Source organism: Leptodactylus fuscus, chromosome 5 (genome assembly GCF_031893055.1).
Source record: "Leptodactylus fuscus isolate aLepFus1 chromosome 5, aLepFus1.hap2, whole genome shotgun sequence".
In the NCBI taxonomy this organism is placed as follows: domain Eukaryota; kingdom Metazoa; phylum Chordata; class Amphibia; order Anura; family Leptodactylidae; genus Leptodactylus; species Leptodactylus fuscus.
In genome coordinates this window covers 195,495,292-195,519,072 of record NC_134269.1, presented here as the reverse complement: position 1 = coordinate 195,519,072, position 23,781 = coordinate 195,495,292, and the positions used below count along the sequence as shown (strand labels likewise).

Here is a 23,781-nt window from a genome sequence, read left to right as displayed (position 1 = left end):
AACACTCCAGTCTTTAAAACTCGTAACTTTAATTCATCTTCTTAAAAAAATAGATACATAACACAAACGAAGTGGTAGAAAGAAAACATATAAAGTGAAGTAAAAACCGCTAACGCGTTTCGAGGTAGGTAGACCTCTTAATCATAGCGTATGCTATGATTAAGAGGTCTACCTACCTCGAAACGCGTTAGCGGTTTTTACTTCACTTTATATGTTTTCTTTCTACCACTTCGTTTGTGTTATGTATCTATTTTTTTAAGAAGATGAATTAAAGTTACGAGTTTTAAAGACTGGAGTGTTGCGGACCATTATCCTCTTTTTTTCTACCCTTCGCATGTTATTCCTTAGCCTGTGAATAGGGGGTAACATTAACGCTGAACACCATGGTCAATTTTCTTTGTACTGTGAGAATATGTTATCAATAAGATTTAACTGAACGACCACTTTAAGCTTCTTTTCCACTTCCTAAATTCATAGAAATTCATAGATAGGAGCTTGTTTGCCTCAGACTTTTACATAGTCCATGATACTATGTCATGTGCTATTAATTCTGACATCTTAATGTAAAGATGCAGACACAGGACACATGACTGTTTATAAGTCCTCTTGATCAGATGACAAGTAAAGTGGCCAGTTATTCATAGGTTTTCCTATAATTGGTCCCATAATAGGGCTATGGTAAAGGGGCTTTATTGCAGAGTGAGCAGTGGGAAAAAGTTTATTTTATAGCCAGCTACTGAACCGCCTTAAACAGGCTTGGGGCCGATCTCTGACATCATTTAGGGGGTACTACAGGAAGGGACCCCACTGGGAAAAGGCTTGCCGTTTGGTGCAATTCTTTATTTTACTGGTGAAGATAACACCCTATTGCACTGTCTGAGGGTCTATTCACATCAGACATATCATGGTTATCCTAAAACAGCATTGCAAAATTGTAGTAGAAACCACAAAGGGTTTGTGATGTGTGAATAAACCCTTTGGGTAGGGTCAGAGGTGACCGATAATGTCCTTGCCAATTCAGCTGTTAATTCATTAAGAATCCATAAATAAATGTGTTATATGTGAATTTTGCAGCTAATTTTGTCATATACATTTGAGGAATGAAATTTGCTGTAAAAATCTACAATAGAAGAAACATGCCGCTTATGTGGATGAGATTTCAAAGCCCATTGTCATGGATTTCAGTGCAGAATCTATTGATCTCGGAGTTGGTATAGTCAGTGAGTTACTCTTCTGCTATAGAAGACAGAAGGGAATCACTAGGGAACCTATAAGTATTAAAGGCAGAACAGACTATACCCTTTCCCAGATAGCATCTCATACGGAGGCAATGGCATTGTTGCAGAATAATTCTAAAAATGTAGTTTCAAACCCTTAACTTTCTTTGTGGAAATGTCCTTCAAGATCTTCCTGTTAATATTATGAAAGACTCTTAAATGGATTTCCTGGGTTTCTGTAAGTGAAGCCGATTTCTTTGTACAATGACATGTTAGGCAACTATTTTAAGGTTCTCAATTCTTTACATTCAGAGGTTGAACCCTGTCCTGAGTTGTGCACGTTTTTTACTGGATATGATCATTTTATGTATTGGAGTTGTGCTTTGTACCAAACCCTGCACCTGTGTTATCGGGACAGGCCAAGAATATGTCTAAGCACAGAAAAGTAGTAGTCTTTTATTAGTCAATTGGTAACTTTAGATTATGGAGTGAATTGGCTTTATTTCCTTATATAAGATAAAAAAGCCTCAGAATAATGAGACATTTATCCATTACATGAGTAACATTAAAAGTATTCTGGAAAACAAGCCTGCTATTAAAAGTTCTGTCTTGTAAACTTCAACAAGCCTGTGTGTGGTTGCTTCAGATGCCTCCAACAGAATGAGATATTTTAAGCTAAGGTAGAGATTTTAGGGAAAAAAATATTCCCATCTGCAGTTTTCTTGTCAGAACTCCTACTGTAACCAGTCTGTGCTTGCTGTATAGCAAATGGCCTACTGTATAATTCATACAACAGACTATATGTAAACCGTCTGGGCACCACCGCTAACACTTTACTACTAGGGTCGCACCTGGACTTGTCATTGTTCCAGGTTACAAGCCCTGTTGCAGCCCTATATTCAAGAATAAATTGAGAGAACGGTGGGTGCTAATGACCATGTAACCGCATCCGAGGGTGCCCTTGCAAGGGGCATCACAATAGCATCAGTACAGGTGCGGGTACATGTGGTTACTGCTAAATGCCGGGCACCATATGTACTTGCTATTGCTTCAAGTGGAAAATATGTAAGTACACCTTGAGGGTTCTGCCACACGCAGCAGCTTTGGGTATGTGACAGGCAAGTGTTTCCACTGAATAGAGCAAAACATGAACTGATCCCTTCCTACTCCTTGTTACTAACCACACAGTAACCCACAAGAGCCGCATGGCCTGTAACAAGCTTCAGAATATGATCACTTGATCTTGTTCAGTGAAAACACTGGTAGCCCAGCTTGCAGCAATTGGCATAGCGTGTAGCAGTATCCCAAGTAACCTCTGACCTGGGCCCATACGGGGCACTCCTCAGTTACTGCTACTCCTTGTGACTGATCGATGATTGTGAGAGGGGGAATGAGCACATGGCAGCATAGGTCCCAATTTGCATAACTAGAAAATTAAACACCCAATACTACTTAATATATAATAACACTTAAAATTTAAATAAAAACACAAGACAACCAAAATTCATTTGTGGATGATATTTGGCCACGGTGTTTATTAAGGTAACAAGATATCAATAAATAAATCAACAATAAATAATAAATTAATAAAAAAAACTCATAAATACTTTAATAACAACCAAATCCATAAATTAAACTTCTCAATAAAAACAAAATCCAATCAGCATAAGCTGATCGACTAACCACCTTCCACAAACACCATTCTCAACATAGCTCCTTTCTTGGGAGGGAGGGCGGGGGCTTGACTGAAGATTGTCTTCTCGAATGGCCATAACAGCTGACTGAGCAGGTATTTATGGTCAAAATTCCCGCCACAAAAACTGACAAGCTCCAATCAGCTGATAAGACCCAAACAGCTGATTTTTAACCACGCCCCTTTCGAAGCTTCCAGAAGGTCTCGTCAGCTGACTGGATTTCACCTTCACCCTACATTACACTGCCTGAGGTGAATTTGAAAAAAGGCGGGAACAAACAACCCTTTCGTTGATGGTCAATATTGTAAAATACTTCCCTGAGGAGAGATATTAGATTTTAATTATATAGTCTTAACAATTTATGCTGGAACCATGCGTTCCCCAGAGCTATACAGCTCTGTGGGGCCCCCCATTATTAATGTACTTCTCATATAGTTTACATTGTGTCTTCCTACATCTGCTGGTGAGAAACAAAACTTTTTATGCTTCAGTTGTCAGACATGGACTTATTTACACCAGGCAATGATTGGGAGCGACTGTTTCATTTTGCACGCCTTCACCCATTCATTTGCCCATGACATGGGGTGTGGCTTAGCAGGAACATAGTCATGGCTTAAGATTTGCCAACATACACCAAGTTATGCCACTATTTTGGCACAACTAAATGAACTAATAGAGGGCCTAAAATTAGACAAGTGTCTCTAAAGACGTGCCAAATCTATCAAAGTGAATGGTGCTGTATGAAAAGCCTGGCCCAGCTTTAGATTGCCAGGTCTGTGTTTATACGTATTAGACAATATTAGTAAGTCCGCCTTGGTTTCTAGTAGTAAAGATACAGGAAAACTGTATTTGTCCATACATAACTCAGTCCGCATCATACATGGCATGGCGTGCGAGGCCTTAGGATGTTTTGTTAGGTATCATGACATAAGAATTCTAGTTGTTTTATGTGGCAGACATTTGCCTCAGGCTTAGTCTCCCACCTCATAGGTACCTCACTATGGCCTCAGCGTAGGAATACACAGGCAGCTGTGAATCCACACTTGTCTCCTCAGCCAGTCCATGGACACTTGTTATGTAGGAAGCCGTAGCCATTGGCCAGTCATAGCGCACTATATACTGGGCCCCATGCATGTAACTTTTTGAAAATGAAGAAGGTGGAAGCATTCCTCGTACATGAGGCCTTGTGTAATGGGATGTTACCTCAGAAATACTATTGTAATGACCTCACAAGTGCGTGGCACCCATGCCTGAGGTGAGGTTTGTTCATTTCTTATTGCTTGCTATTTTAAGTAGACGTTATACAGTTGTCATTATAATATATCTCAAGGGCCTTTCTTATGAATAAAGTATTAGATTTGAAGAAATGGATTTATTAAAGTAGTAAGTAATTTCCTTCTGTCAGATAACAAGGCATTCGCTTATGTGTGATGCACTGGACGCGTGTAGGATACAGCAATGGCGCAATTTCGTGCTAAATTATATCAATTTCTGATGAGGAGATGCCTCTTTATTGTGGGCACCCGGCCTGTCCTCCACTGATATATCGTGGTTATATATTTGTCACAGATTATGGGGCATGCTGGGAGTTGTAGTTCTGTAACACCTGAGAGCCATATACCATAGAAGCAGGTGTTTCTACTGCTGAGTAGAAACCCAAGTCCTTGACCTATTTAGAAATGCAGAATTGCTGTATGTACTAAATAAAGCCTTTGCTGACTGCTACCTATAGTAAAAAATAACATGGCATTGCTAAATGTTTTTACTCCTCTGCTGTGTACAAGTACATAGACAACATTGACCTCCTACTAAATTGAAGTAAAAATGTGTGCTTTTAACTATAAATGCAGTTTCTCTGACACTCCAGGTAACCCCACTTAGCCACCTTTATATAGAATGAACCCTTGTCTATGTGATTCAGTCCACTCTCCTGGTTGAAGCCATTTCTAATGCTTGCTTTTTTTTTTTTCCTCCTCAGCCCTGGATTAAGATCTGATGTGAGCCCTTCTCCGTCCACTTCATCAACTAGCACCGGGCCACCCCCAAAACTCTGTTTGGTGTGTTCAGACGAGGCATCTGGGTGTCATTATGGAGTATTGACCTGTGGCAGCTGCAAAGTATTCTTTAAAAGAGCAGTGGAAGGTATGTATTATTTTACCACCTGGCTATTCTGGGATTCTTATATTATTATTATTATTATTATTATTATTATTATTATTATTATTATGTACATGGGGAAACCATTTCAACAAATAAAGTTTATACATCGCAATTCCTCACAGTATTTAAGATCCCCACTTGCCTTTGAAAGGGAAATCTGTCCTGGTCATATGATGGACATGCATGTGCAGGACTCATTAGGGGGCGTTCATACTACTGTTGCTAATGTCCGTTGCTGTCTTCCGTCATAGGATGACAGCAACGTGCATTACTTTGTCGCAGACAGATCCTGTGTCCGTTCCCATTTACACTAATGCAAACAACATGACCGAAGCTAGCTTCTGTAGTGTTTGTTTACTTTGTTTACTTTGGTAACAGAAGATAATGTCCTGCATGCATCTGGGACCAGACTTCCATAACATGTCTGTGCATACAAGCTTCCTGTGTTTTCCATCTCCTTTCAATGCCCCCACACAGTGAGCATGCCTCCTTCTTATACTATAGTCTCACTGCACAGGATCCCTTCTCGACTGCATGTTGACCAATCACTACCCTTGGCGCTCAAAGGTTAATCCTCATAAATCTTTTTCACCTATCTTATTCAAGTACAAGGGTGATACATTTTCTATGCACAAATTCCCAGCCATAAAAGAAAGTTAGGAAGAAGGTCAAAGTAGTTTAAGCTAACATAGAGTGGTGATGATTACCTGTGGGCTCCATTGCCTCATTGACCTAGCCACAGCTGCGACCTCTGTCACCTCTATATAAAGGCCAGTGCAGAGGTACTTAATTTGGGACCTCAGTGTAGACTCAATAGGGCCCCTAATGTGCATATTTATTTTTAGAAAGCTCTAACTGGAAGATGACATTTCCTTCAGTTATGAATGTACAGTTATATTAGTATCAAACTAATAGCAATCATATAAAATGCATTATGCTTGTTGTAATTTTTTTTTTTGTGAAAGGTAGAGATCTCAAGGTAAGCATAAAAGGGTTTTTTTTTTTTTTTTTTTACGCGGACATGAAAAAAGTGTTACATTGGGGCTATTTTGGATACTAAACCTCCAGTCTATAGGGACCTGTGGATGGTTTCCTTCCCAAATCGATCTGTCCAGTTCTCTTTAACATATTATTATTATTATTTCTTTTTGTACCATAAAAGGGCTCTGTGGTACAAACCAGTTAAAGGGGAAGTTCTTAAATTTCACAAGTGAAGATATACAGGCCAAAGAAGATAAAACAATTTAAAAAATACACTAAAAGGAATATATAAATACATAAAATACTCAGTTATCCCAACATATTTAACCTTCATCTTCCCCCTTGCCATCATCCCATTTTGTTTCATACTACAATTTATCAAGAGAAATCTATATAGAAATCTTCTCTATATGTCCAAGGATATCAGCCATGCTCTCTACTCCTCCTTACTGTCCTGACTTTAAGGTAACTGGCTGGAGCAGGAGCTTTACTGTTGTGCTGTGTCCGAACTCAGATATTGTTACATCCTGCTCCTTTGGCTGCGCCCTTCCTCTGAGTGGTTTACCAGCCAAAAAGAGAAGAGGTCCATAAAAAATACCTCTCTTCAGGGTTTTTGGATGATTGTTTGCTTCAAGAATCCACAGAAAGAAGCAGACGTGCAATTGGGACTATTTTATCTTCCTGCTTATACACATTTTACAAACAGTAGCTGAAACCAGCGATATTGGTGGGACTGGTGACCATCTATTGCTTGTGGGAGGTGTCCTGACACTCTTCAGCTAATTGTTTGGCTGACTTGAAATTAAAGGTGGCTATACAACTTAAATAGCTGTCACCGAAAATAATGCCACCAAAATACTGAGCTTATTATAACTGAACATCTAGCAGAGCCTAAAACTTTTAGCTTGCCCAGGTATAATAACTAAAGAGAGATGGCAAAATCTGTCTGAATGTGGATCTATACTATTAGACCACTTATGAGGTTTTCCCTTATGAGAAATGAAGTTTTTAAAGGGGGTTTCTTATCTCACTGTTTCAGAAGTTTGCCTGCTGTCTCTTCTTCTCATTTCCTATATCCCCCCCCCCTCCCCAGCTTGCTGAACAGGACACTATGAAGTATCACAATAATTATGCAGATCAGATAGTATACACATGCTTATAGAGAATGGGCTCAGTGTTATATACAGAGATAAGAGACTCCACTTTATCAGCAAACTGCAATTAGCTGAACTGATTGTCCTACAGGCAGAGCAGTGAGTGACATCGCTTGTCCTAACTCACAGGTCTGTGGTGATGGTAATGCTGTGTAAACATTGGGAGGAGTAAGTTCACAGGCAAACAAAGGAGCATTTCTAAAGCAATATATTTAGGAAAAGTTTTCAATTTATTTAAGATATCTTTATAGATAGGATCCTTGAGATGGGACAACCTCTTTAAAGAAATCTGTTTAGTATGATATTTATTTTTCCTCAAGCTTAAAGGAAAAGATCAGACATTTAACCCCTCAGAAGCTTTGGTCAGATGTAATCGCAAGCATCTGTGGGGCTGATGAACAGGTCTCACTTGGCAAGATAGCTTTGTTCTATTCCTATGGCACCTGATAGCCTTCTGAAGGCTCCCAAGCCTGCAATAAGGATATTACTGTTGATTTTACCTGTGAAAGGGCCTAATAGTAATAAACCAATATTACCATATACTGCAATCCTCTAAACGGGTATCAAACTGATTCCTGCTTTTGTACAGGCCACCAGTAAGAATTCAGGTAGTAGAAGTGATTTTGTCTCTGCTTGTCAGAGGACGGCTGTGCTGCTGACACTTCTAGTAGTCCGATGATGTGGCGGCATGCTTTTTTCCTCTTCACAGCACTTTAGTACAGTGTATAGACAGCAGGTATATGAACAACTGCTTATATTATTAGCAGCTAACATCTATTGATTTTATAGAAAGTTTGGCCGCAGATTTATTTGGACAACATTGGAATGACCCATGTACCTAGTAGTAAGATGGCCCAGGTGGTAAAGTAGTCATGGACTGTAAACAGTGAGGGTTTGCTGTACGCTTAGCTACATTACTTTGCACATCATTGTCGATGTAGACTGTAAATAAAAGGTGTATAAAACATCTGACAGATCTAATGAGATCATTTAGTTGGTGGGAGGTAGACGGGTTCATTTAATTCATCAAGTGTTTCTCAGGTTGTCAGATGGAACATTTCTGAGAAATATACAGGAGACATCTGCCAGGGTAAGTTGAGGTAAAAAGGAAAACTAAAGCCACGTTCTGTGAGAGTCTGCTGTATTTATGCAGATTTAGGTATGGTTTGTTTCAGTATAAATTTAATTCAGCTCATTCAGATCATGTTAGCCGAGATTGATAGCGGGTAGCCATGAAAGTCCATATGTAAGGAAGGGATGTAGGGGAGGCAACTTAACTGGTTCAATAAAAGAGTGAAATAGCTACTGTTTGCAAAAGTCAAAGCACCTGCCATGACGTCCATATGCCCTAACTTAGAAAAGGATTGACTTCATGTGATCTCTCCTTTATAGTTTAGTCTGTGGCAGATCAAACAATTATTCCATTACCCACAATGATTCCAGAGCAAAAGTGATCCATTATACAATGGTGGTTACAATCACCAGGCTGATCCTCCTTTTCATGCAGATACCCTCAGGGAAATTGAGATTTTTATTTAATGTGTCCGGTAATCGATGTAGGTGTTGAATGGGGGTAGTAGAAAAGGTTGTCTAAATACCTCATTGGTGTATTCCAAGTTAATGGACTGCAGAATACGCTGCAGACTATAAGCAGGGGTTGTATATGAATGTGGGCAGCCTGCTTGGGGTGAGGATACAGTGGGTTATGAATTAAGAACATGTCGCCATGACTTTATTCCTTTTAAATATTGGAAGTATATTTTAAGTGTTGTTGTTTTTTTTCCACTAGAATACAGATGTATTACTGATTTTACCTTGTACACAGGAAATACTTACAATTATATACAATGTATAGAAACCCTACCTCTTTTCTTTTTAATAGGTCAGCACAATTACCTTTGCGCTGGAAGAAATGATTGTATCATTGACAAAATACGGAGGAAAAATTGTCCAGCCTGCCGTTATCGGAAGTGTCTCCAAGCTGGAATGAATCTAGAAGGTAAGGTTTCTAGAACTCTTTTACCACGTATGACTAACCAATACTTTAGTATCCTAGTAGCCTAGGCGCGTATTTGTAAATGCAGGACGTTCCCAGTGCACAACAAGGCAAACACGTAGTGAATAGGTTTGAGTTTGGTTCCAGCATTATTTTTAGCCTTTCCCTGTAAACCTTAAACCTTTTCCTGTAACTCTATGAAAGAGTCTCACATAGGGCTAGGTAATGTGGTCTAAAATAAGGGAGGTAACCGATGCCCAAAACGCGGAGATGATTAGGGCAGAGCCACTTTGCCGCAATTGATTTTTACATTTATGTCTACAAACCAGGAGTGTCTTGGACCTTTACACTACTGGATTCAGCTCTGTAGGCCTGATCAACGTGAATTTCCATTGAGTTGGTGTAAACTTATTTTCGTTTAAAAAGAAAACCTTTTTTTTTCTTTTCTTTTTTTTAATTTCCCAACCTAATTCTCTGTTTTAATCTCTGCCTTTCCCTCTCCTGCCTGTGTCACTTGTGTTCAGGTTTGTTCACAGGCAAAATATTCATCAGAAAAATCAGTATTTTGTCTGTGGAACTGTAGGTAAGGTGAGGCATAATGTGTAAGCCACTGGCCCAGTTGCAGATAAATAGAGAGCAAGTTACTTTTTTCCCCCCAATTCATGGATCACCGCTGCACAGGTGCACTGAAGCTGAGGTGAACTCTTCTCACTTCAGGGATGAACTGTGCCAGCAGACCGAACACTAAACCACTGGTCCATAAGGGCCTGTGGGTGTTTTCGTATCCCAAATATCCCTGACAGGTTCCCTTTAAGCTTTTTAATGCTTCCTTTTCTGTGCCTTCACCAAGGTGTCAGGAATGGCAGCTTTTCTTCTATTTCTCTAAAATAGATTAAATCAAACTAAGCTATGCTCCAGAGTCCCCTTCTATTAATTCTGCAGTACTATTGCAATGTTGGTGTTTTTCCATCATCCCTGTGCTAGCATTGCAGAAGTTGCACTTGCTGAGCTCTTCTTCCTAAGCCGCCCTCATAAAATGGCTTTTCCTCTCTGTGTTCAGTATTTGACCTCATCACTGTAACCTGTACTCATGTTTGGCTGAAAGGCTGTCAGGTGATGCTAGAAACCCCTTTAGGTCACACAGACCATGTGACGCTCCTCCTTTGCTTTTCTACCTCGTGTTATACATGGAGACGGCTGTTTTATACGTCTGTCTAAGATAAGTTGTTCCGAACCAGTTCTCCCTTCTTTAGTTGGGACTCTTGTTAGCCATGAAAGCGTGCTGGGGGCTTGATATAAAGTGGTAGGACAGTTTTTACTTTGGGTTCAATCCACATTATGCACACTAATGGTTGAAACTTCTTTGCTGAACTTAATGTGAGTTATTATAGCAGCCTGATCTTGCTTGTAGTGAGGCCACCTGTCATCATGATCTCATTGGTTTAAGCATGACCTGGACATTCAGGCTCTTGTAATATGGTACACAATCGTCCGCAGGGCACGTGCTGACATCACTGTGCAGCAGGAGGAATGACCTGGAGGTCAGCAGTGTCCTGCCTCTTCACATCCACCCAGCACCGTCCTGGAGTTGATGGGTTTCCTGACACATTCCTCAACAACACACAGCAGAAGCTTTCCCCCAGTATTGCTCCTGATATCTTCACCAGCTATCTCCTGTTTATGCTCTGCTGCCACTTCCCCTGACCCAGGTATTAGCCCTGCTTACAGGAATGGGGCTAATAGTGAATTTACTATTCTGGTCAAATCCTTTTCAATTGTAAGGACACATTAATTTGATGAATCCCCCAGTCCTATTCTCACCTTACATGTTGTGAAAGTGTTGAGAATAAAGTAGGTATTATGTAGCACTCCTGTGATATACTTCAGGTGAACTACACCTGTCATATCTGTTTTAGTATCAATGCACACTGAACTGATTAACAAGCTCAAAAACTTTGTAGTGCTCTCTGTTTCTTGTAGCAGATATACAGATTGGCGTCAGGATAGGAATCTAAAAGTAATGCAATTTTACAAGTAATTTTATTCAGTTGCACAAAGGCAATGGAACCGATTGAATACCGTAATGACAAAATGAGACACCAGACCCCTAACAAATGAACCTTTTCTTGACCTAATTTTTATGGGAAACAATGTAACTGGCAGGGTGAAAATCTTGTTGCTCCGTAAACCCATTGATGACAGTACCATTGTCCCAGCTGCCATCCTGCTCACACCATAAGAAATATTCCAATTGGCAAGTAAGTTAGAGCTCGATAAGTGTCTGCTTTATATTTCTTAGTGTCTTCGTATTGGCTAGATTACAAAAGAATGGCATGCAATTCAATGCAAAGTCTCATATATGGAGCAAAAACTCTTGGCATTTTTGGCAAGATTTTCTGTTTTTCATTATCTGTCCTTGCTGGTGTTCCGTTCAGTACAGCTTATAGCACTGATTACACTAAAATAATTGGTATTAAGAAATACCTCCCATTATCTGATAAGACTGTGTCCTATGCCATCCTAGATTGGGTGGTTCTTTTCCTTTCAAATGCTCATTGTCCATTGGCAATATACTTTCTCACAGTGTTTTCCTACCACACTCCAGTAACCACTTTGTTCCAATATAGACACCGATAACCTGAAACAATACTCATACCGTGTATGTTATAATGTGTACAAAAAACAACCTGTAGACTGCAACACACAAACTGAGAGCACATATTTGGTGCTGACCCCAGGACATACATTAGTGGCGCAATATGTCTGCAGTCTCTAGACATTTTAGAGACACCTATGTTGTCAATCTGTATTGTAATGTCCTTAATTCTCATAATTCTTTTAATTTATTGTTTTTGCTTCAGGCATTTTCTGTCTTGTTTGACTTCTCATGTGTTTCAGTAGTTTCCGCTCATGTGAGTAGAGTGGGCGGTAGGATACAGATGCATTCAGGTATTTTACTGAGTTCACTGTGCAAAGGTTTAGCTAGGAGTATTTTTATTTCAAAACAAATCAGAGGATTCTGACAATGATCACAGTTTGCACACATTGGTGTTTTTATCAGCATCTTTGAAGGGGTCGTTCAGGATATATAAATATAGAATTTATTATCATTATTTATATATTTTTTAAATTAGGTTGGGGAGGTGAAAAAAAAACAAAACATACTCGCCTGTCCCGGTGCTTTAGTGCCTCCCAGCGCAGTCCTGTTCTGCTGCTCTGCTGTCTTCTTCAGGCAGAAGTCCCTGCCACACGTTACCAAAGAGGCCAATCAGTGACCTTAGGGTATGTTCACACGGCGAAAAATGGATTCCACGTGTGAACATACTGCGCGACTAGCCGCAACGGAATACCTATGCAGTTTACCAGCATGCTGTCACAGCATTCTGCTCTGGATTAGGGCCGAATGAATGGCTCTAATTGGAAGGGATTCTTGCGCTGCAAACACCTTGGCTGCATCAGACGCGGAATCTGCGGCAAAATAGGTCATCTTGCTTCTTTTTTCGCTACTGGCTAGCAGAAAAAAGAAGCAAGCAGCTTCCATTTAAGTCAATGGGAGCCGTTTTGGCAGTCTGATACTGAGGCAGATTCTGCATCAAAATCCGCTGCCAAAACACTCCATGTGGACTAGCCCTTAGCGAAACACATGGAACGTCTCTACCTGTGACACCCCTGGGTCCTTTCCTTCGACTGCTGATTGGACTTGGCACTGATGAGGTCAATCAGCGACTTAAAGAAAGGGGCCAGGGGTGTCACAGCTGGTGAGGACTTCCACAACAAGAAAACATTGGAGAAGCAGGAATGGACCACCCTAGGAGGCTCTGGAGCACTAGGGACAGGGAAGAAAAAGCATTAGCCTACCGTTGGCATCACGGTCCTCCCCCCTGGCAGCGTAAAGACACCACTTGCAATCATTTTATCACAAGTGGCATTTAAAGTCCTCAAACCAAGGTTCGTAACCTTTTTACGCCACAAAGGTGACATCAAACAATAATAGTTGTGCCCCGATTTGTTCATTGTAGTAGATTTATCAGTGCACATAGGCTAAGGCATCCTGCAGAGCATTTAATATAAGAGGCATCATTTAAAGACCTTCCATTTATTGGTAAATGGAAAGACCTGATGCTATTTGTGGAGTCATTAATGCGCCGCCATCCTCACAACAGAGGAGGAGGTGAAAGAGCAGCCTTCACTTTGCCTCCTCTCATCTTTCCAATGGCTGCTTTCCTGTTCACAGATTGTTTCTTATTATGTACAGAAAACTAAGTGGCCTGATTTGCAATGAGCAGCATGTACCACTTTGTACAGGAAGAATATGTTTTTGCATATGAATGAGCATTAACCATAATGCATTTTAATGATTGACGTAGAACAGATTCCACTGAGGAATTGAGTTTCGGTGTCCAAGCCAGTGGCCAGACCCTAAGAAGTTGATGCAGGTTTATGACAAAGGGGGGAAAACACATCACAAGATGAAAGAACATCATTTACCGTCTCACCACAGTATTTATAGACATATTTTACATAGTACAAAGACTGGCTGTGCACGCCTGTGTCCTTAGAATCCCTTTATCTGTTCATGGAGATTTTACTCTTTCCTTTCTCCAGCCTGTGTATATATGTTTGATGTAAAGATTTCTCTTCACTAAAGACCAATTTATATATGTATTGTATAGACTGAAGACTTGAACAAAGCCAGGAAAGTCTTTAAAATGAGATCCAAATGTCGTTCTGCTGATTCTTCCTTATGATTACAAAATCACCCTGCCGGAGCATTCGGGGAGGAGGTGAAGAGTCAGCCCCTAATCACTTACATACATTGTTTCTGTTGCCAGGACCGCTATTATGTTTGTTTTTGTATTCTATATATAAGACTGTATAGCAACCCATGACCGTCTGCTGTGGTCAAGGATGAACAAGACTATACATCTACATCTTCAATTATTAATGTCATATTTGTATAGACTTGGGCCTCATGCACACGACTGCGTGTATTGTCATTGTGCTAGCCATGTTTATTGCAGCTAGAATATTGACCCATTAATTTCTGTGGCTCCTTACATGGCTCCATGTATTGGGGCCATGAGCCCGGGCAAAACTCAGGACAGGACCTATTCCGGAGGAGGCACGGGCAGCACACACATCTCATCCATGTGCTCTGTAACCACAGACCTGCTATATGCACACGGTCATGTGCATGTAGCCTTAAAAGTACTCTAAATTTCACACCAGTCATAGTACCTTATAGAGGAGATCATACTGAGCACTCTTACCATTGGGTAGTCCTATAGATGTACCTTTTCTTTCAGTAAATAGTTTTTAGTAATATGCATTGGGAAGGGAGGTGCCAGAGCCTCCATGGGCTACAATCGGGAAATACCAGGCATAGTGCAGGAATTCAGCAAGCAGCATCATAGCGGTAGGATAGGAAGAAGCCATCAATCAAGCATATGGGGATGGAAACCTACAGACTGAGGCCTTGGACACTCTTTGCACTTGGGCTTCATTTGCACATTTCTAAAAATTGCTTTTTCAAAGGAAATGTTGCATCTACTGAACTATCTAAACATATGAGGGTGCTCTGCAGTATGCCCCCCACAGTGCACTGTAGCTGTTTTGGGATGAAGTTTCCCGGTGAAAGACTCTGTATTAAATAGATTATTCACCAACAGTGTATAAATCGATAGAATGTGCTTGGTGTCATCACAAAACCCCGACAGTCTGATATTGATGACCTAAGGCTGTGGAACAGGGAAAAAAAATGAAAACGGCGAAACTGCAATTTTTTCAACATTTAGCCTCCGAAAAAAAATTGACTAAAAAGTAATCAAAACTGTATACAATATCATTTACTTAATAACCTCAAGTAGTCCCTCAAAAAAATACACCGTGCACAGCTCTGTACACAAAAAGATGTAAAGATTCTGTCAGAATATGGCGATTCCAACAAGGATTTTTATTTTTCATCATTTTGGATTTTAGTACAGATATTATAACATAACAAAACTTTAAAGGGGTTTGAGCTTTGTGTTTCTTATCCAGCGCTCCAAATCCCTTGTTTACTCTGAAAGCTGAATGATAAATTTGTGTTTGTTACAGTTACCAGTGGGATTGCCTAATCTTCCATAATCTCCAAATCCTTCTCACCGGTGCTGATAAAATTTGTACATTTAACAGGAAATGATCCATTGTTTACAATCTAGTTTATACTTTATATCTTTATTAAATATGTTAATCTTCACAATGGAAACTATAGACACTTCCATCTGAACAAAAAGTATGTGTCAGTAAGCCAAAGCCAAAAGTAGTAAGAATGAGCTGCTATTATATTAAGGGACTTCTACAATGAATCCACTCTGGATTTTGGAATGATAAGTTGGAGTTACACTTTAGCCACAGCTGAAAGACCTCTGTGTATAATGTAGTATTGTACATACATCTGCACTACCTCATGTCATATAGTGATGGCGCCATTCAGGTTCATATCACTGAATTGTCTCTCATCATAGTTGGTTTGTTGAATCTTTATCCTCTCCAGTAACCAGACAGGGAACATAAAACTTCTTGCGCCACATGAACAATAAATAATCCCCCAGTGAACCTTTCCTACCCTAAAAAATGTAGTCTAGTATTAGTATGTGCTGCATCCATTGTGGATATACACTCACCGGCCACTTTATTAGGTACACCTGTCCAACTGCTCGTTAACACTTAATTTCTAATCAGCCAATCACATGGCGGCAACTCAGTGCATTTAGGCATGTAGACATGGTCAAGACAATCTCCTGCAGTTCAAACCGAGCATCAGTATGGGGAAGAAAGGTGATTTGAGTGCCTTTGAACGTGGCATGGTTGTTGGTGCCAGAAGGGCTGGTCTGAGTATTTCAGAAACTGCTGATCTACTGGGATTTTCACGCACAACCATCTCTAGGGTTTACAGAGAATGGTCCGAAAAAGAAAAAACATCCAGTGAGCGGCAGTTCTGTGGGCGGAAATGCGTTGTTGATGCCAGAGGTCAGAGGAGAATGGCCAGACTGGTTCGAGCTGATAGAAAGGCAACAGTGACTCAAATAGCCACCCGTTACAACCAAGGTAGCCAGAAGAGCATCTCTGAACGCCGCACAGTACGTCGAACTTTGAGGCAGATGGGCTACAGCAGCAGAAGACCACACCGGGTGCCACTCCTTTCAGTTAAGAACAGGAAACTGAGGCTACAATTTGCACAAGCTCATCGAAATTGGACAATTGAAGATTGGAAAAACGTTGCCTGGTCTGATGAGTCTCGATTTCTGCTGCGACATTCGGATGGTAGGGTCAGAATTTGGCGTCAACAACATGAAAGCATGGATCCATCCTGCCTTGTATCAACGGTTCAGGCTTGTGGTGGTGGTGTCATGGTGTGGGGAATATTTTCTTGGCACTCTTTGGGCCCCTTGGTACCAATTGAGCATCGTTGCAACGCCAAAGCCTACCTGAGTATTGTTGCTGACCATGTCCATCCCTTTATGACCACAATGTACCCAACATCTGATGGCTACTTTCAGCAGGATAATGCGCCATGTCATAAAGCTGGAATCATCTCAGACTGGTTTCTTGAACATGACAATGAGTTCACTGTACTCCAATGGCCTCCACAGTCACCAGATCTCAATCCAATAGAGCATCTTTGGGATGTGGTGGAACGGGAGATTCACATCATGGATGTGCAGCCGACAAATCTGCGGCAACTGTGTGATGCCATCATGTCAATATGGACCAAAATCTCTGAGGAATGCTTCCAGCATCTTGTTGAATCTATGCCACGAAGAATTGAGGCAGTTCTGAAGGCAAAAGGGGGTCCAACCCGTTACTAGCATGGTGTACCTAATAAAGTGGCCGGTGAGTGTAGATACAATGGAGTAGTAAGAACTCTAACAGGAAACAGTCAGAGTAACCCTCCGTGTGCCTCTCACAGGGGCGTAACAGTTAAAGCTCCAGCACGGGAATGCTCTTGTTTAACTCTGCTTTAGGACATCCACCCCTGCCAAGTTCTGGAAGGCTAGAGAGAGAGAAAATAGAATTTATGGAACGAGATTACATAATTTTTTTTCCCCTTGAAAATGTGTTGGATTGCCCTGAAGTTGGCATAAACAAGGTCCCCACACCAGTATATGCGCTCTCTCTGCTCTGAGGATTTAAGGGTAAAGCCCTGCATGGAAAGTGCTTCTTCTCTTTCTTTCCAAAGTAAATAGCAGCCTTACTGTATCATCCCCCTCTGGCTCCAATGAAAAGCATTACTGTTTTCCAAATTAAATATGTACAGTATTTCCATTTCCAGGAGGTAGAGGAGCATACTGTATGCTCTGGCAGCCATTCCTATGCACAGCACTTATGGAACATTTACAGCAAGGAAGATGAAATCAGATAAGCTCCAGCACAATGTGGATACTTTAAGGCATTTGGTTTTCGTTACGTGTTTAGTTTTTGTGTTGAGGATAATATGGTCCTGCTCCCTCAAACTATTCCTAAGTATAATCCACCAAAAAGGGTAAACCATATACTGTATATTGTCTGGAAGTCCACATCTATAGTGTAAGTGTCAAACCAAAACCCCATTTACATACAGTAGAAAGAAATATGGCAAGTGTTTTGACCGTTTTGAAATAAATAAGGTGTGTGAGCTAAAACATAACTTTTAATAAATATCACTTTAAAATAAGTGCAATGTGTCATGGATAAATTTTTGTGGGCACGTATGAAATTTATTCATTGGGTACTTTATTATTTTTGTTTATTCTTCATTTGTCCCAGGTTTTTCCCACTCTCCAGTTTATCCTAAAATATCAAGTTTCCCACCATCTGATTTGTCATGTATATCAGTGGTGCTCAAAACATTAGCGACAGTGGTACATTAAAATACCTTCAAAGCCACTTGGAACTCAATTCATCATGCTATAGACTCATAGGAGACTCTGCTACCTTCACAGAGTGCTTGTATAACTATAAGGCTTCTTTGTATCAAGGCTAACTCTTACTCCATGTATTAGTCAATTACAGTTACTATAGGGATTCACTGCCAGAGCTAGTTTGCATAGGATAGGATAGGTAGTTTAGCACAATTGTATTTACTTGTTCCAGACTGCCATCTTATCAGTGTGTGTTCACTAGGTCTCAAGTACAGTTCGGACCTCCCGATGCGCTGCATCGTATGTGCCAATGATCCTAATTTTCTCATCGTGCTCCGATTTTTTGAGACCTATTGGGGGATTTTAAAAACAGACCCTGATATAGGACACCTAATAGATGATCACCCGTCTATTACATACAAAAGGGGACCTAATTTAAAGGATCAACTGGTCCATAGCTTTCTTAAACCGAAAAACAATGAAACTTGGCTAGGGAGAAGCAAGCGGGGCGGTACGCTAAGGTGTGGATCATGTAGAGCATGCCCTTTCATAAACCAATCTACCACCTATGAAAATCGTGAACAGGGCAGAATTTATAATTTGCAAGTTGTAAGACTAGGGGTCTGGTTTATCTAATGACATGCGCATGCGGAACTCAATATATCGGAAAAACAATACGCGAGTTCAGAAGACGGATTCTGGAACACGTAGCCGATATAAATAGAGGAGCAGATACATCTATTGCGCAACATGTCATTACGGAACATGCCGGAGATCCAAAGACCATAAGGTTCCAGGCCTTGGAAGTAGTAAAACCATCACCGAGAGGAGGTAAGTTTGACAGACGTGTCTTACAGAGTGAGACACGATGGATCTTTAGGCTGGGTACAGTCAAACCTGGAGGATTAAATGAACAGCTATCGTTCAAACCATTTTTAGGATGTTGAATCTATAAGATGAATTAACACCATGTGCAGAATAACAGATGCTCACGCCATGCAATAAGACATAGAATGGAGATATCAAAATAGATCATGATGGAACTATGGCAATATGGTTATGTGTGCAGACATGGACCACTAGGTAATATATTAACTTTATAATAGGTTCCGAGAAATGATAGAGTTGTGTCACAAATCACTATATACAGTGTGAAATGGGAGAGGTATCACGATATACGTGGTTATGAAGATGGGAGGTAACTGTCAATCAAATATGACGGAGGAGGATCCATATACAACACATGCCTGTGATTCATGTCTGCAATCTAGGATTGCATATAGGAATTACCCAGTGATGGTACATATACTGATATGCCCATAAACAACTATAAATTGCATGAAAATGTGGGATATAGATGTGTTAACTTGCACTTGAAGATAAAAGCACATACTGAACGTGTTGTCCTCTGGACAAATGACGGCATCATAGCGCTGTGTGCTTCTTACAAAAAGGATATCTTACCTGCTTAGAAGTTTCCTACAAGCATGCTGGAGTATTACCAGCATGCTGTCACCCGACCAGTACCTGTGACGCTGGTGAATGGAGAACGGACGGTCGGGGGGGTTTCGGGATGACACACCTACCATCCGATTGGCCGGGAATCGACTGACGTCACGGGAAATGGGAGGGACCTGTGCAATATAAACCAGCATTGTTGGCGGCGCCCTTGCGGCCACACTAGCCGAGGAGGAGACGCTGGAGCTCACTGCTGGACGGCAGAAGCCCAGGCTTCCCTGAGAATTGAATCTTTATTTCCAAAAATATCCCCTGATGAAACCCTGAGTGGGCAGAAACATGTAGGGATAAAAAACCATTGAAAGGGCAAGTACTGATAGACTCAATATAGACTCAGGAGGCAAATCACAGAGAGCTACAGTACAAACTAGATATAGCTCCTTAATTACAGAGACTCCATACTGATAGCGGAGGCTATTTATACTATGGGAAACTGAATACCCAGATCCTGGTGAACATATCTGGACAGGGATAAGTTGCAAGGCACAATAGGAGACTTACCTGAGGAAAGATTGGAGACAGCAATGCTAGGGTGATTGGGAGATAGCTCAATTAGGGAGTTGAACACCTACTAGCACCTAGCCATTGTGAGTAGTTTTCTGCAGATCAGATTGACTAGTGTGAACACACACTGAGAAAACGGCAGTCTGGAACAAGTAAATACAATTGTATGGAGATAGCTTAATTAGGGGGTTCAACACCTACTAGCACCTAGCCATTGTGAGTAGATGCCTGCAGATTAGGTCGACTAATGTGAACACACACTGATAAGATGGCAGTCTGGAACAAGTAAATACAATTGTGCTAAACTACCTATCCTATCCTATCCTATCCTATGCAAACTAGCTCTGGCAGTGAATCCCTATAGTAACTGTAATTGACTAATACATGGAGTAAGAGTTAGCCTTGATACAAAGAAGCCTTATAGTTATACAAGCACTCTGTGAAGGTAGCAGAGTCTCCTATGAGTCTATAGCATGATGAATTGAGTTCCAAGTGGCTTTGAAGGTATTTTAATGTACCACTGTCGCTAATGTTTTGAGCACCACTGATATACATGACAAATCAGATGGTGGGAAACTTGATATTTTAGGATAAACTGGAGAGTGGGAAAAACCTGGGACAAATGAAGAATAAACAAAAATAAAAAAGTACCCAATGAATAAATTTCATACGTGCCCACAAAAATTTATCCATGACACATTGCACTTATTTTAAAGTGATATTTATTAAAAGTTATGTTTTAGCTCACACACCTTATTTATTTTGAAATTGTGCAACCAGTGAGAGGAAACGCTATCATCTTTCTGAAATTTACTGTGTTTTGACAGTGATAAAAAGTTACCCTTTATGATGGTGTTACTCACCTTTTTCCACACTGATATTCCTCAGACATTGGGGCAAATTGTTCCTTTGTTCCCTAATGCATGTTGGTGTGGCAGCAGCTCTATGATGTTGCTGACCCCACACTTCTGGCTGCCATGCTCCCAGTTTCAGTTCTCGGTGTGAGCAGAAGACATCTTCCTGGCTACTTAGGTGGGATCCCAGGAGTCAGACACTGTCTGCTCATTGAGGTGCACTTCATGTTGTGAACTCTGATCTTGATCATGGCACATCCCTTATCTTTGTCTCATCTCTGGTTTTGTTGCTTGGTTATTTTTTAGAATCTGACTGGTACTCAATCTAAGTTTTACAATTTTCCACTCTGAATTTTACCCTTCAACCAAGCCAAGATTGTCCCAGGGACCACGACCTATAGGTGTTAAAGGGGTCGTCCAAGACTTTAAAAACATTTTCTTCTCAGGAAGTGACATCATGTCCATTGGTCGAATGGCAATGCCACATTTCCATCCCAGTAAATTTAATAGGTATGACCAACGGACATGATGTCACTTCTTTTGAATTTTGGCTGCTTTCTTCTTCTAAGTCATGTACAACCTCTTTAAAGAGGTTATGCAGGGACACAGTAATGCACCTTTAAAACTGAATTTTAAAATTGCCTTCCTAAGAAAACTTACCTAAAAATATACTTACATTTTGCCATTGAACCCCACAGTCACTTGAAGGTAGACGTTAGGTAGTTCATCACAGTGTTTGCTAATCCTGTTGGATTGGGATTATTGTGGCCACATCACTGCAAGGGGCTGGTCAGACTCAAATTCCCAATCTCTTGCAGTCATGTGACTAATAAGGCCAAACAGAAATGGGAGGGGGAGACAGGTACAGGGGACAAGCATCAACTGGCAGGAATGTGGGTGAGAGAAGGTGCTAGAAGGTGAATAGTAGTTTCCTCCTCCAAGATGGGAGTGTGGCGGGTACACAAGTGGCAGAACAGTTTGTGCAGGTAGCAGTGCATTGAGAATGGGGGCCACACACTGCACTACTCAATATCAGAAACAACATGGGAGAGTTGTGGGTACCCAGGCAGATCCTTACATCTTACATTCTACACCTAGTGTTATCCAGCACCAGTCAGATTGTGACAACCTCCATCACTCACATAACAATACATGAATACCAAAGAGACTGTAACACATGCCGATTTATAGTGTGGCCATACCTGCAGCAGAAATATTTCAGCGCTTTTAAACATAGGCGCAGCCTTACCACATAGCAGCCATACCAAACACATTTCTTATATGTCTTAAGAGTTAATTTATGTAGTATTAATTGATACAGCAGCGCCCTCTTCTGTGGGTGTACACAGGGTGGCACTGCGGGCTGGCACAGAGGCATGTTAAATTTACCAGTAACAATACAGAAGCCAATAGCTCCATTTTTGTGACCTTACAATATAGTTGTATTTGCAGCATTCTGGAAGCAAGATGTGTCCCAGTGCATCGGCCACAGTATGATATAGACCTCTTAAGGTTTCACAGTGTGAATGTCTGACACCTTCTCCGAGCAAACTGCTACATTCCTCTTGAGACATAGGGTCGGTTTCTAGATGCAAGAAATATGTATGCATGTCGACAGCCACCACAAAAATGGGAGCAGGCTGCAAAACTTGTGTATCATAGCAATGGAGCCAGCAGGAGGAATTGTAGGATGTTCTTGTGATTACCATATAGTTATGCCACAATAACAGTCTCTGCCTAGTTGTTGACAGGTCTAGATTTGGGTTGCGGGATTTTTAGCTAGTTAGATCACAGCCTTATCACAGCCATGTGTTCACACATAGCATGCATTAGGTATCTCAGTGCACTGCGGAGCGTCTGCACTTGTCATCAGCCTGGAAGAAATTAACACTTTTACATCTTTAGCCATTTTCAGTATACCGCAGGGACATATTACCTTGACTACTGACACAACCATGGCTGTGATGAAATTGTCATTCTCGCTCAGTAAAGGTATAAAGGTTAACCTCGCCTGTATTAATTCACTCCTGCAAGCACATTACATGTAACTAGTACAGCGCTGGATAAAAGACTGTAAAAAACCCCGAAAGACTACAGCGTATTCATGTGTAAGCAGTGCTTAATGGTATATGTGTCTAACATACATTACCACCACTTGCAGGCATATACCAGATGCAAACTATATATATATATATATATATATATATATATATATATATATATATATATATATACATATATATATATATATATATATATATAAAATTAAAGGGGTATTCCAGTTCATTTTAATGGATGACCTATCCTCAGGATGGCTTTAAACTGCTTATAAAGCAGCAGTCCTTCTAGTCATCCTTTACATGGCAGCTGGTGTGACTGCAGTTAGCCTCTCCCTCATTGTACTGAGGTTATATGGTTAGATTATTAGTACTTGCCATTCTGTTAAGAGTGTTAATACAAGGGTTCAGAGTATACAGATTCATTTTTGACTGGTAGATTTGGTGCTTCCTGATGCTGTGTATATGATGGAGAATGACTGGGTTAGACCATATATAAATAAATAAATATATATATATATATATATATATATATATATATATATATAATATCAGTGATTGTCAGCCAAAACCAGGACGGATCTAAAGTACAGAACAGGTGCTCATCGTTCCATTACACCTTACCTCTTCATGGTCTCCACTCCTGGGCTGGCCTCATAGTGATGCAAATCACTGCTGTGTGAATAAGGACCAGTGTTCTCTTTTGTCTCTCTTAGTCACATAAATCGGCGGGACAGTATATTACACATTTTCATGCCAAATAA

At 40.6% G+C, this 23,781-nt stretch overlaps 1 protein-coding gene across 2 annotated transcripts in view; it reads left to right on the top strand.

The window, feature by feature from the left end:
• The window catches only part of NR3C1 (nuclear receptor subfamily 3 group C member 1), a 124,332-nt gene that overhangs the window by 72,285 nt on the left and 28,266 nt on the right, over positions 1 to 23,781 (top strand). For both annotated transcript variants that reach the window (XM_075275012.1, XM_075275011.1), the window contains exons 3-4: positions 4,890 to 5,053; positions 9,089 to 9,205. In XM_075275012.1, the coding sequence (XP_075131113.1) occupies positions 4,890 to 5,053; positions 9,089 to 9,205 (281 nt within the window). The remainder of the gene's footprint in view (positions 1 to 4,889; positions 5,054 to 9,088; positions 9,206 to 23,781) is intronic.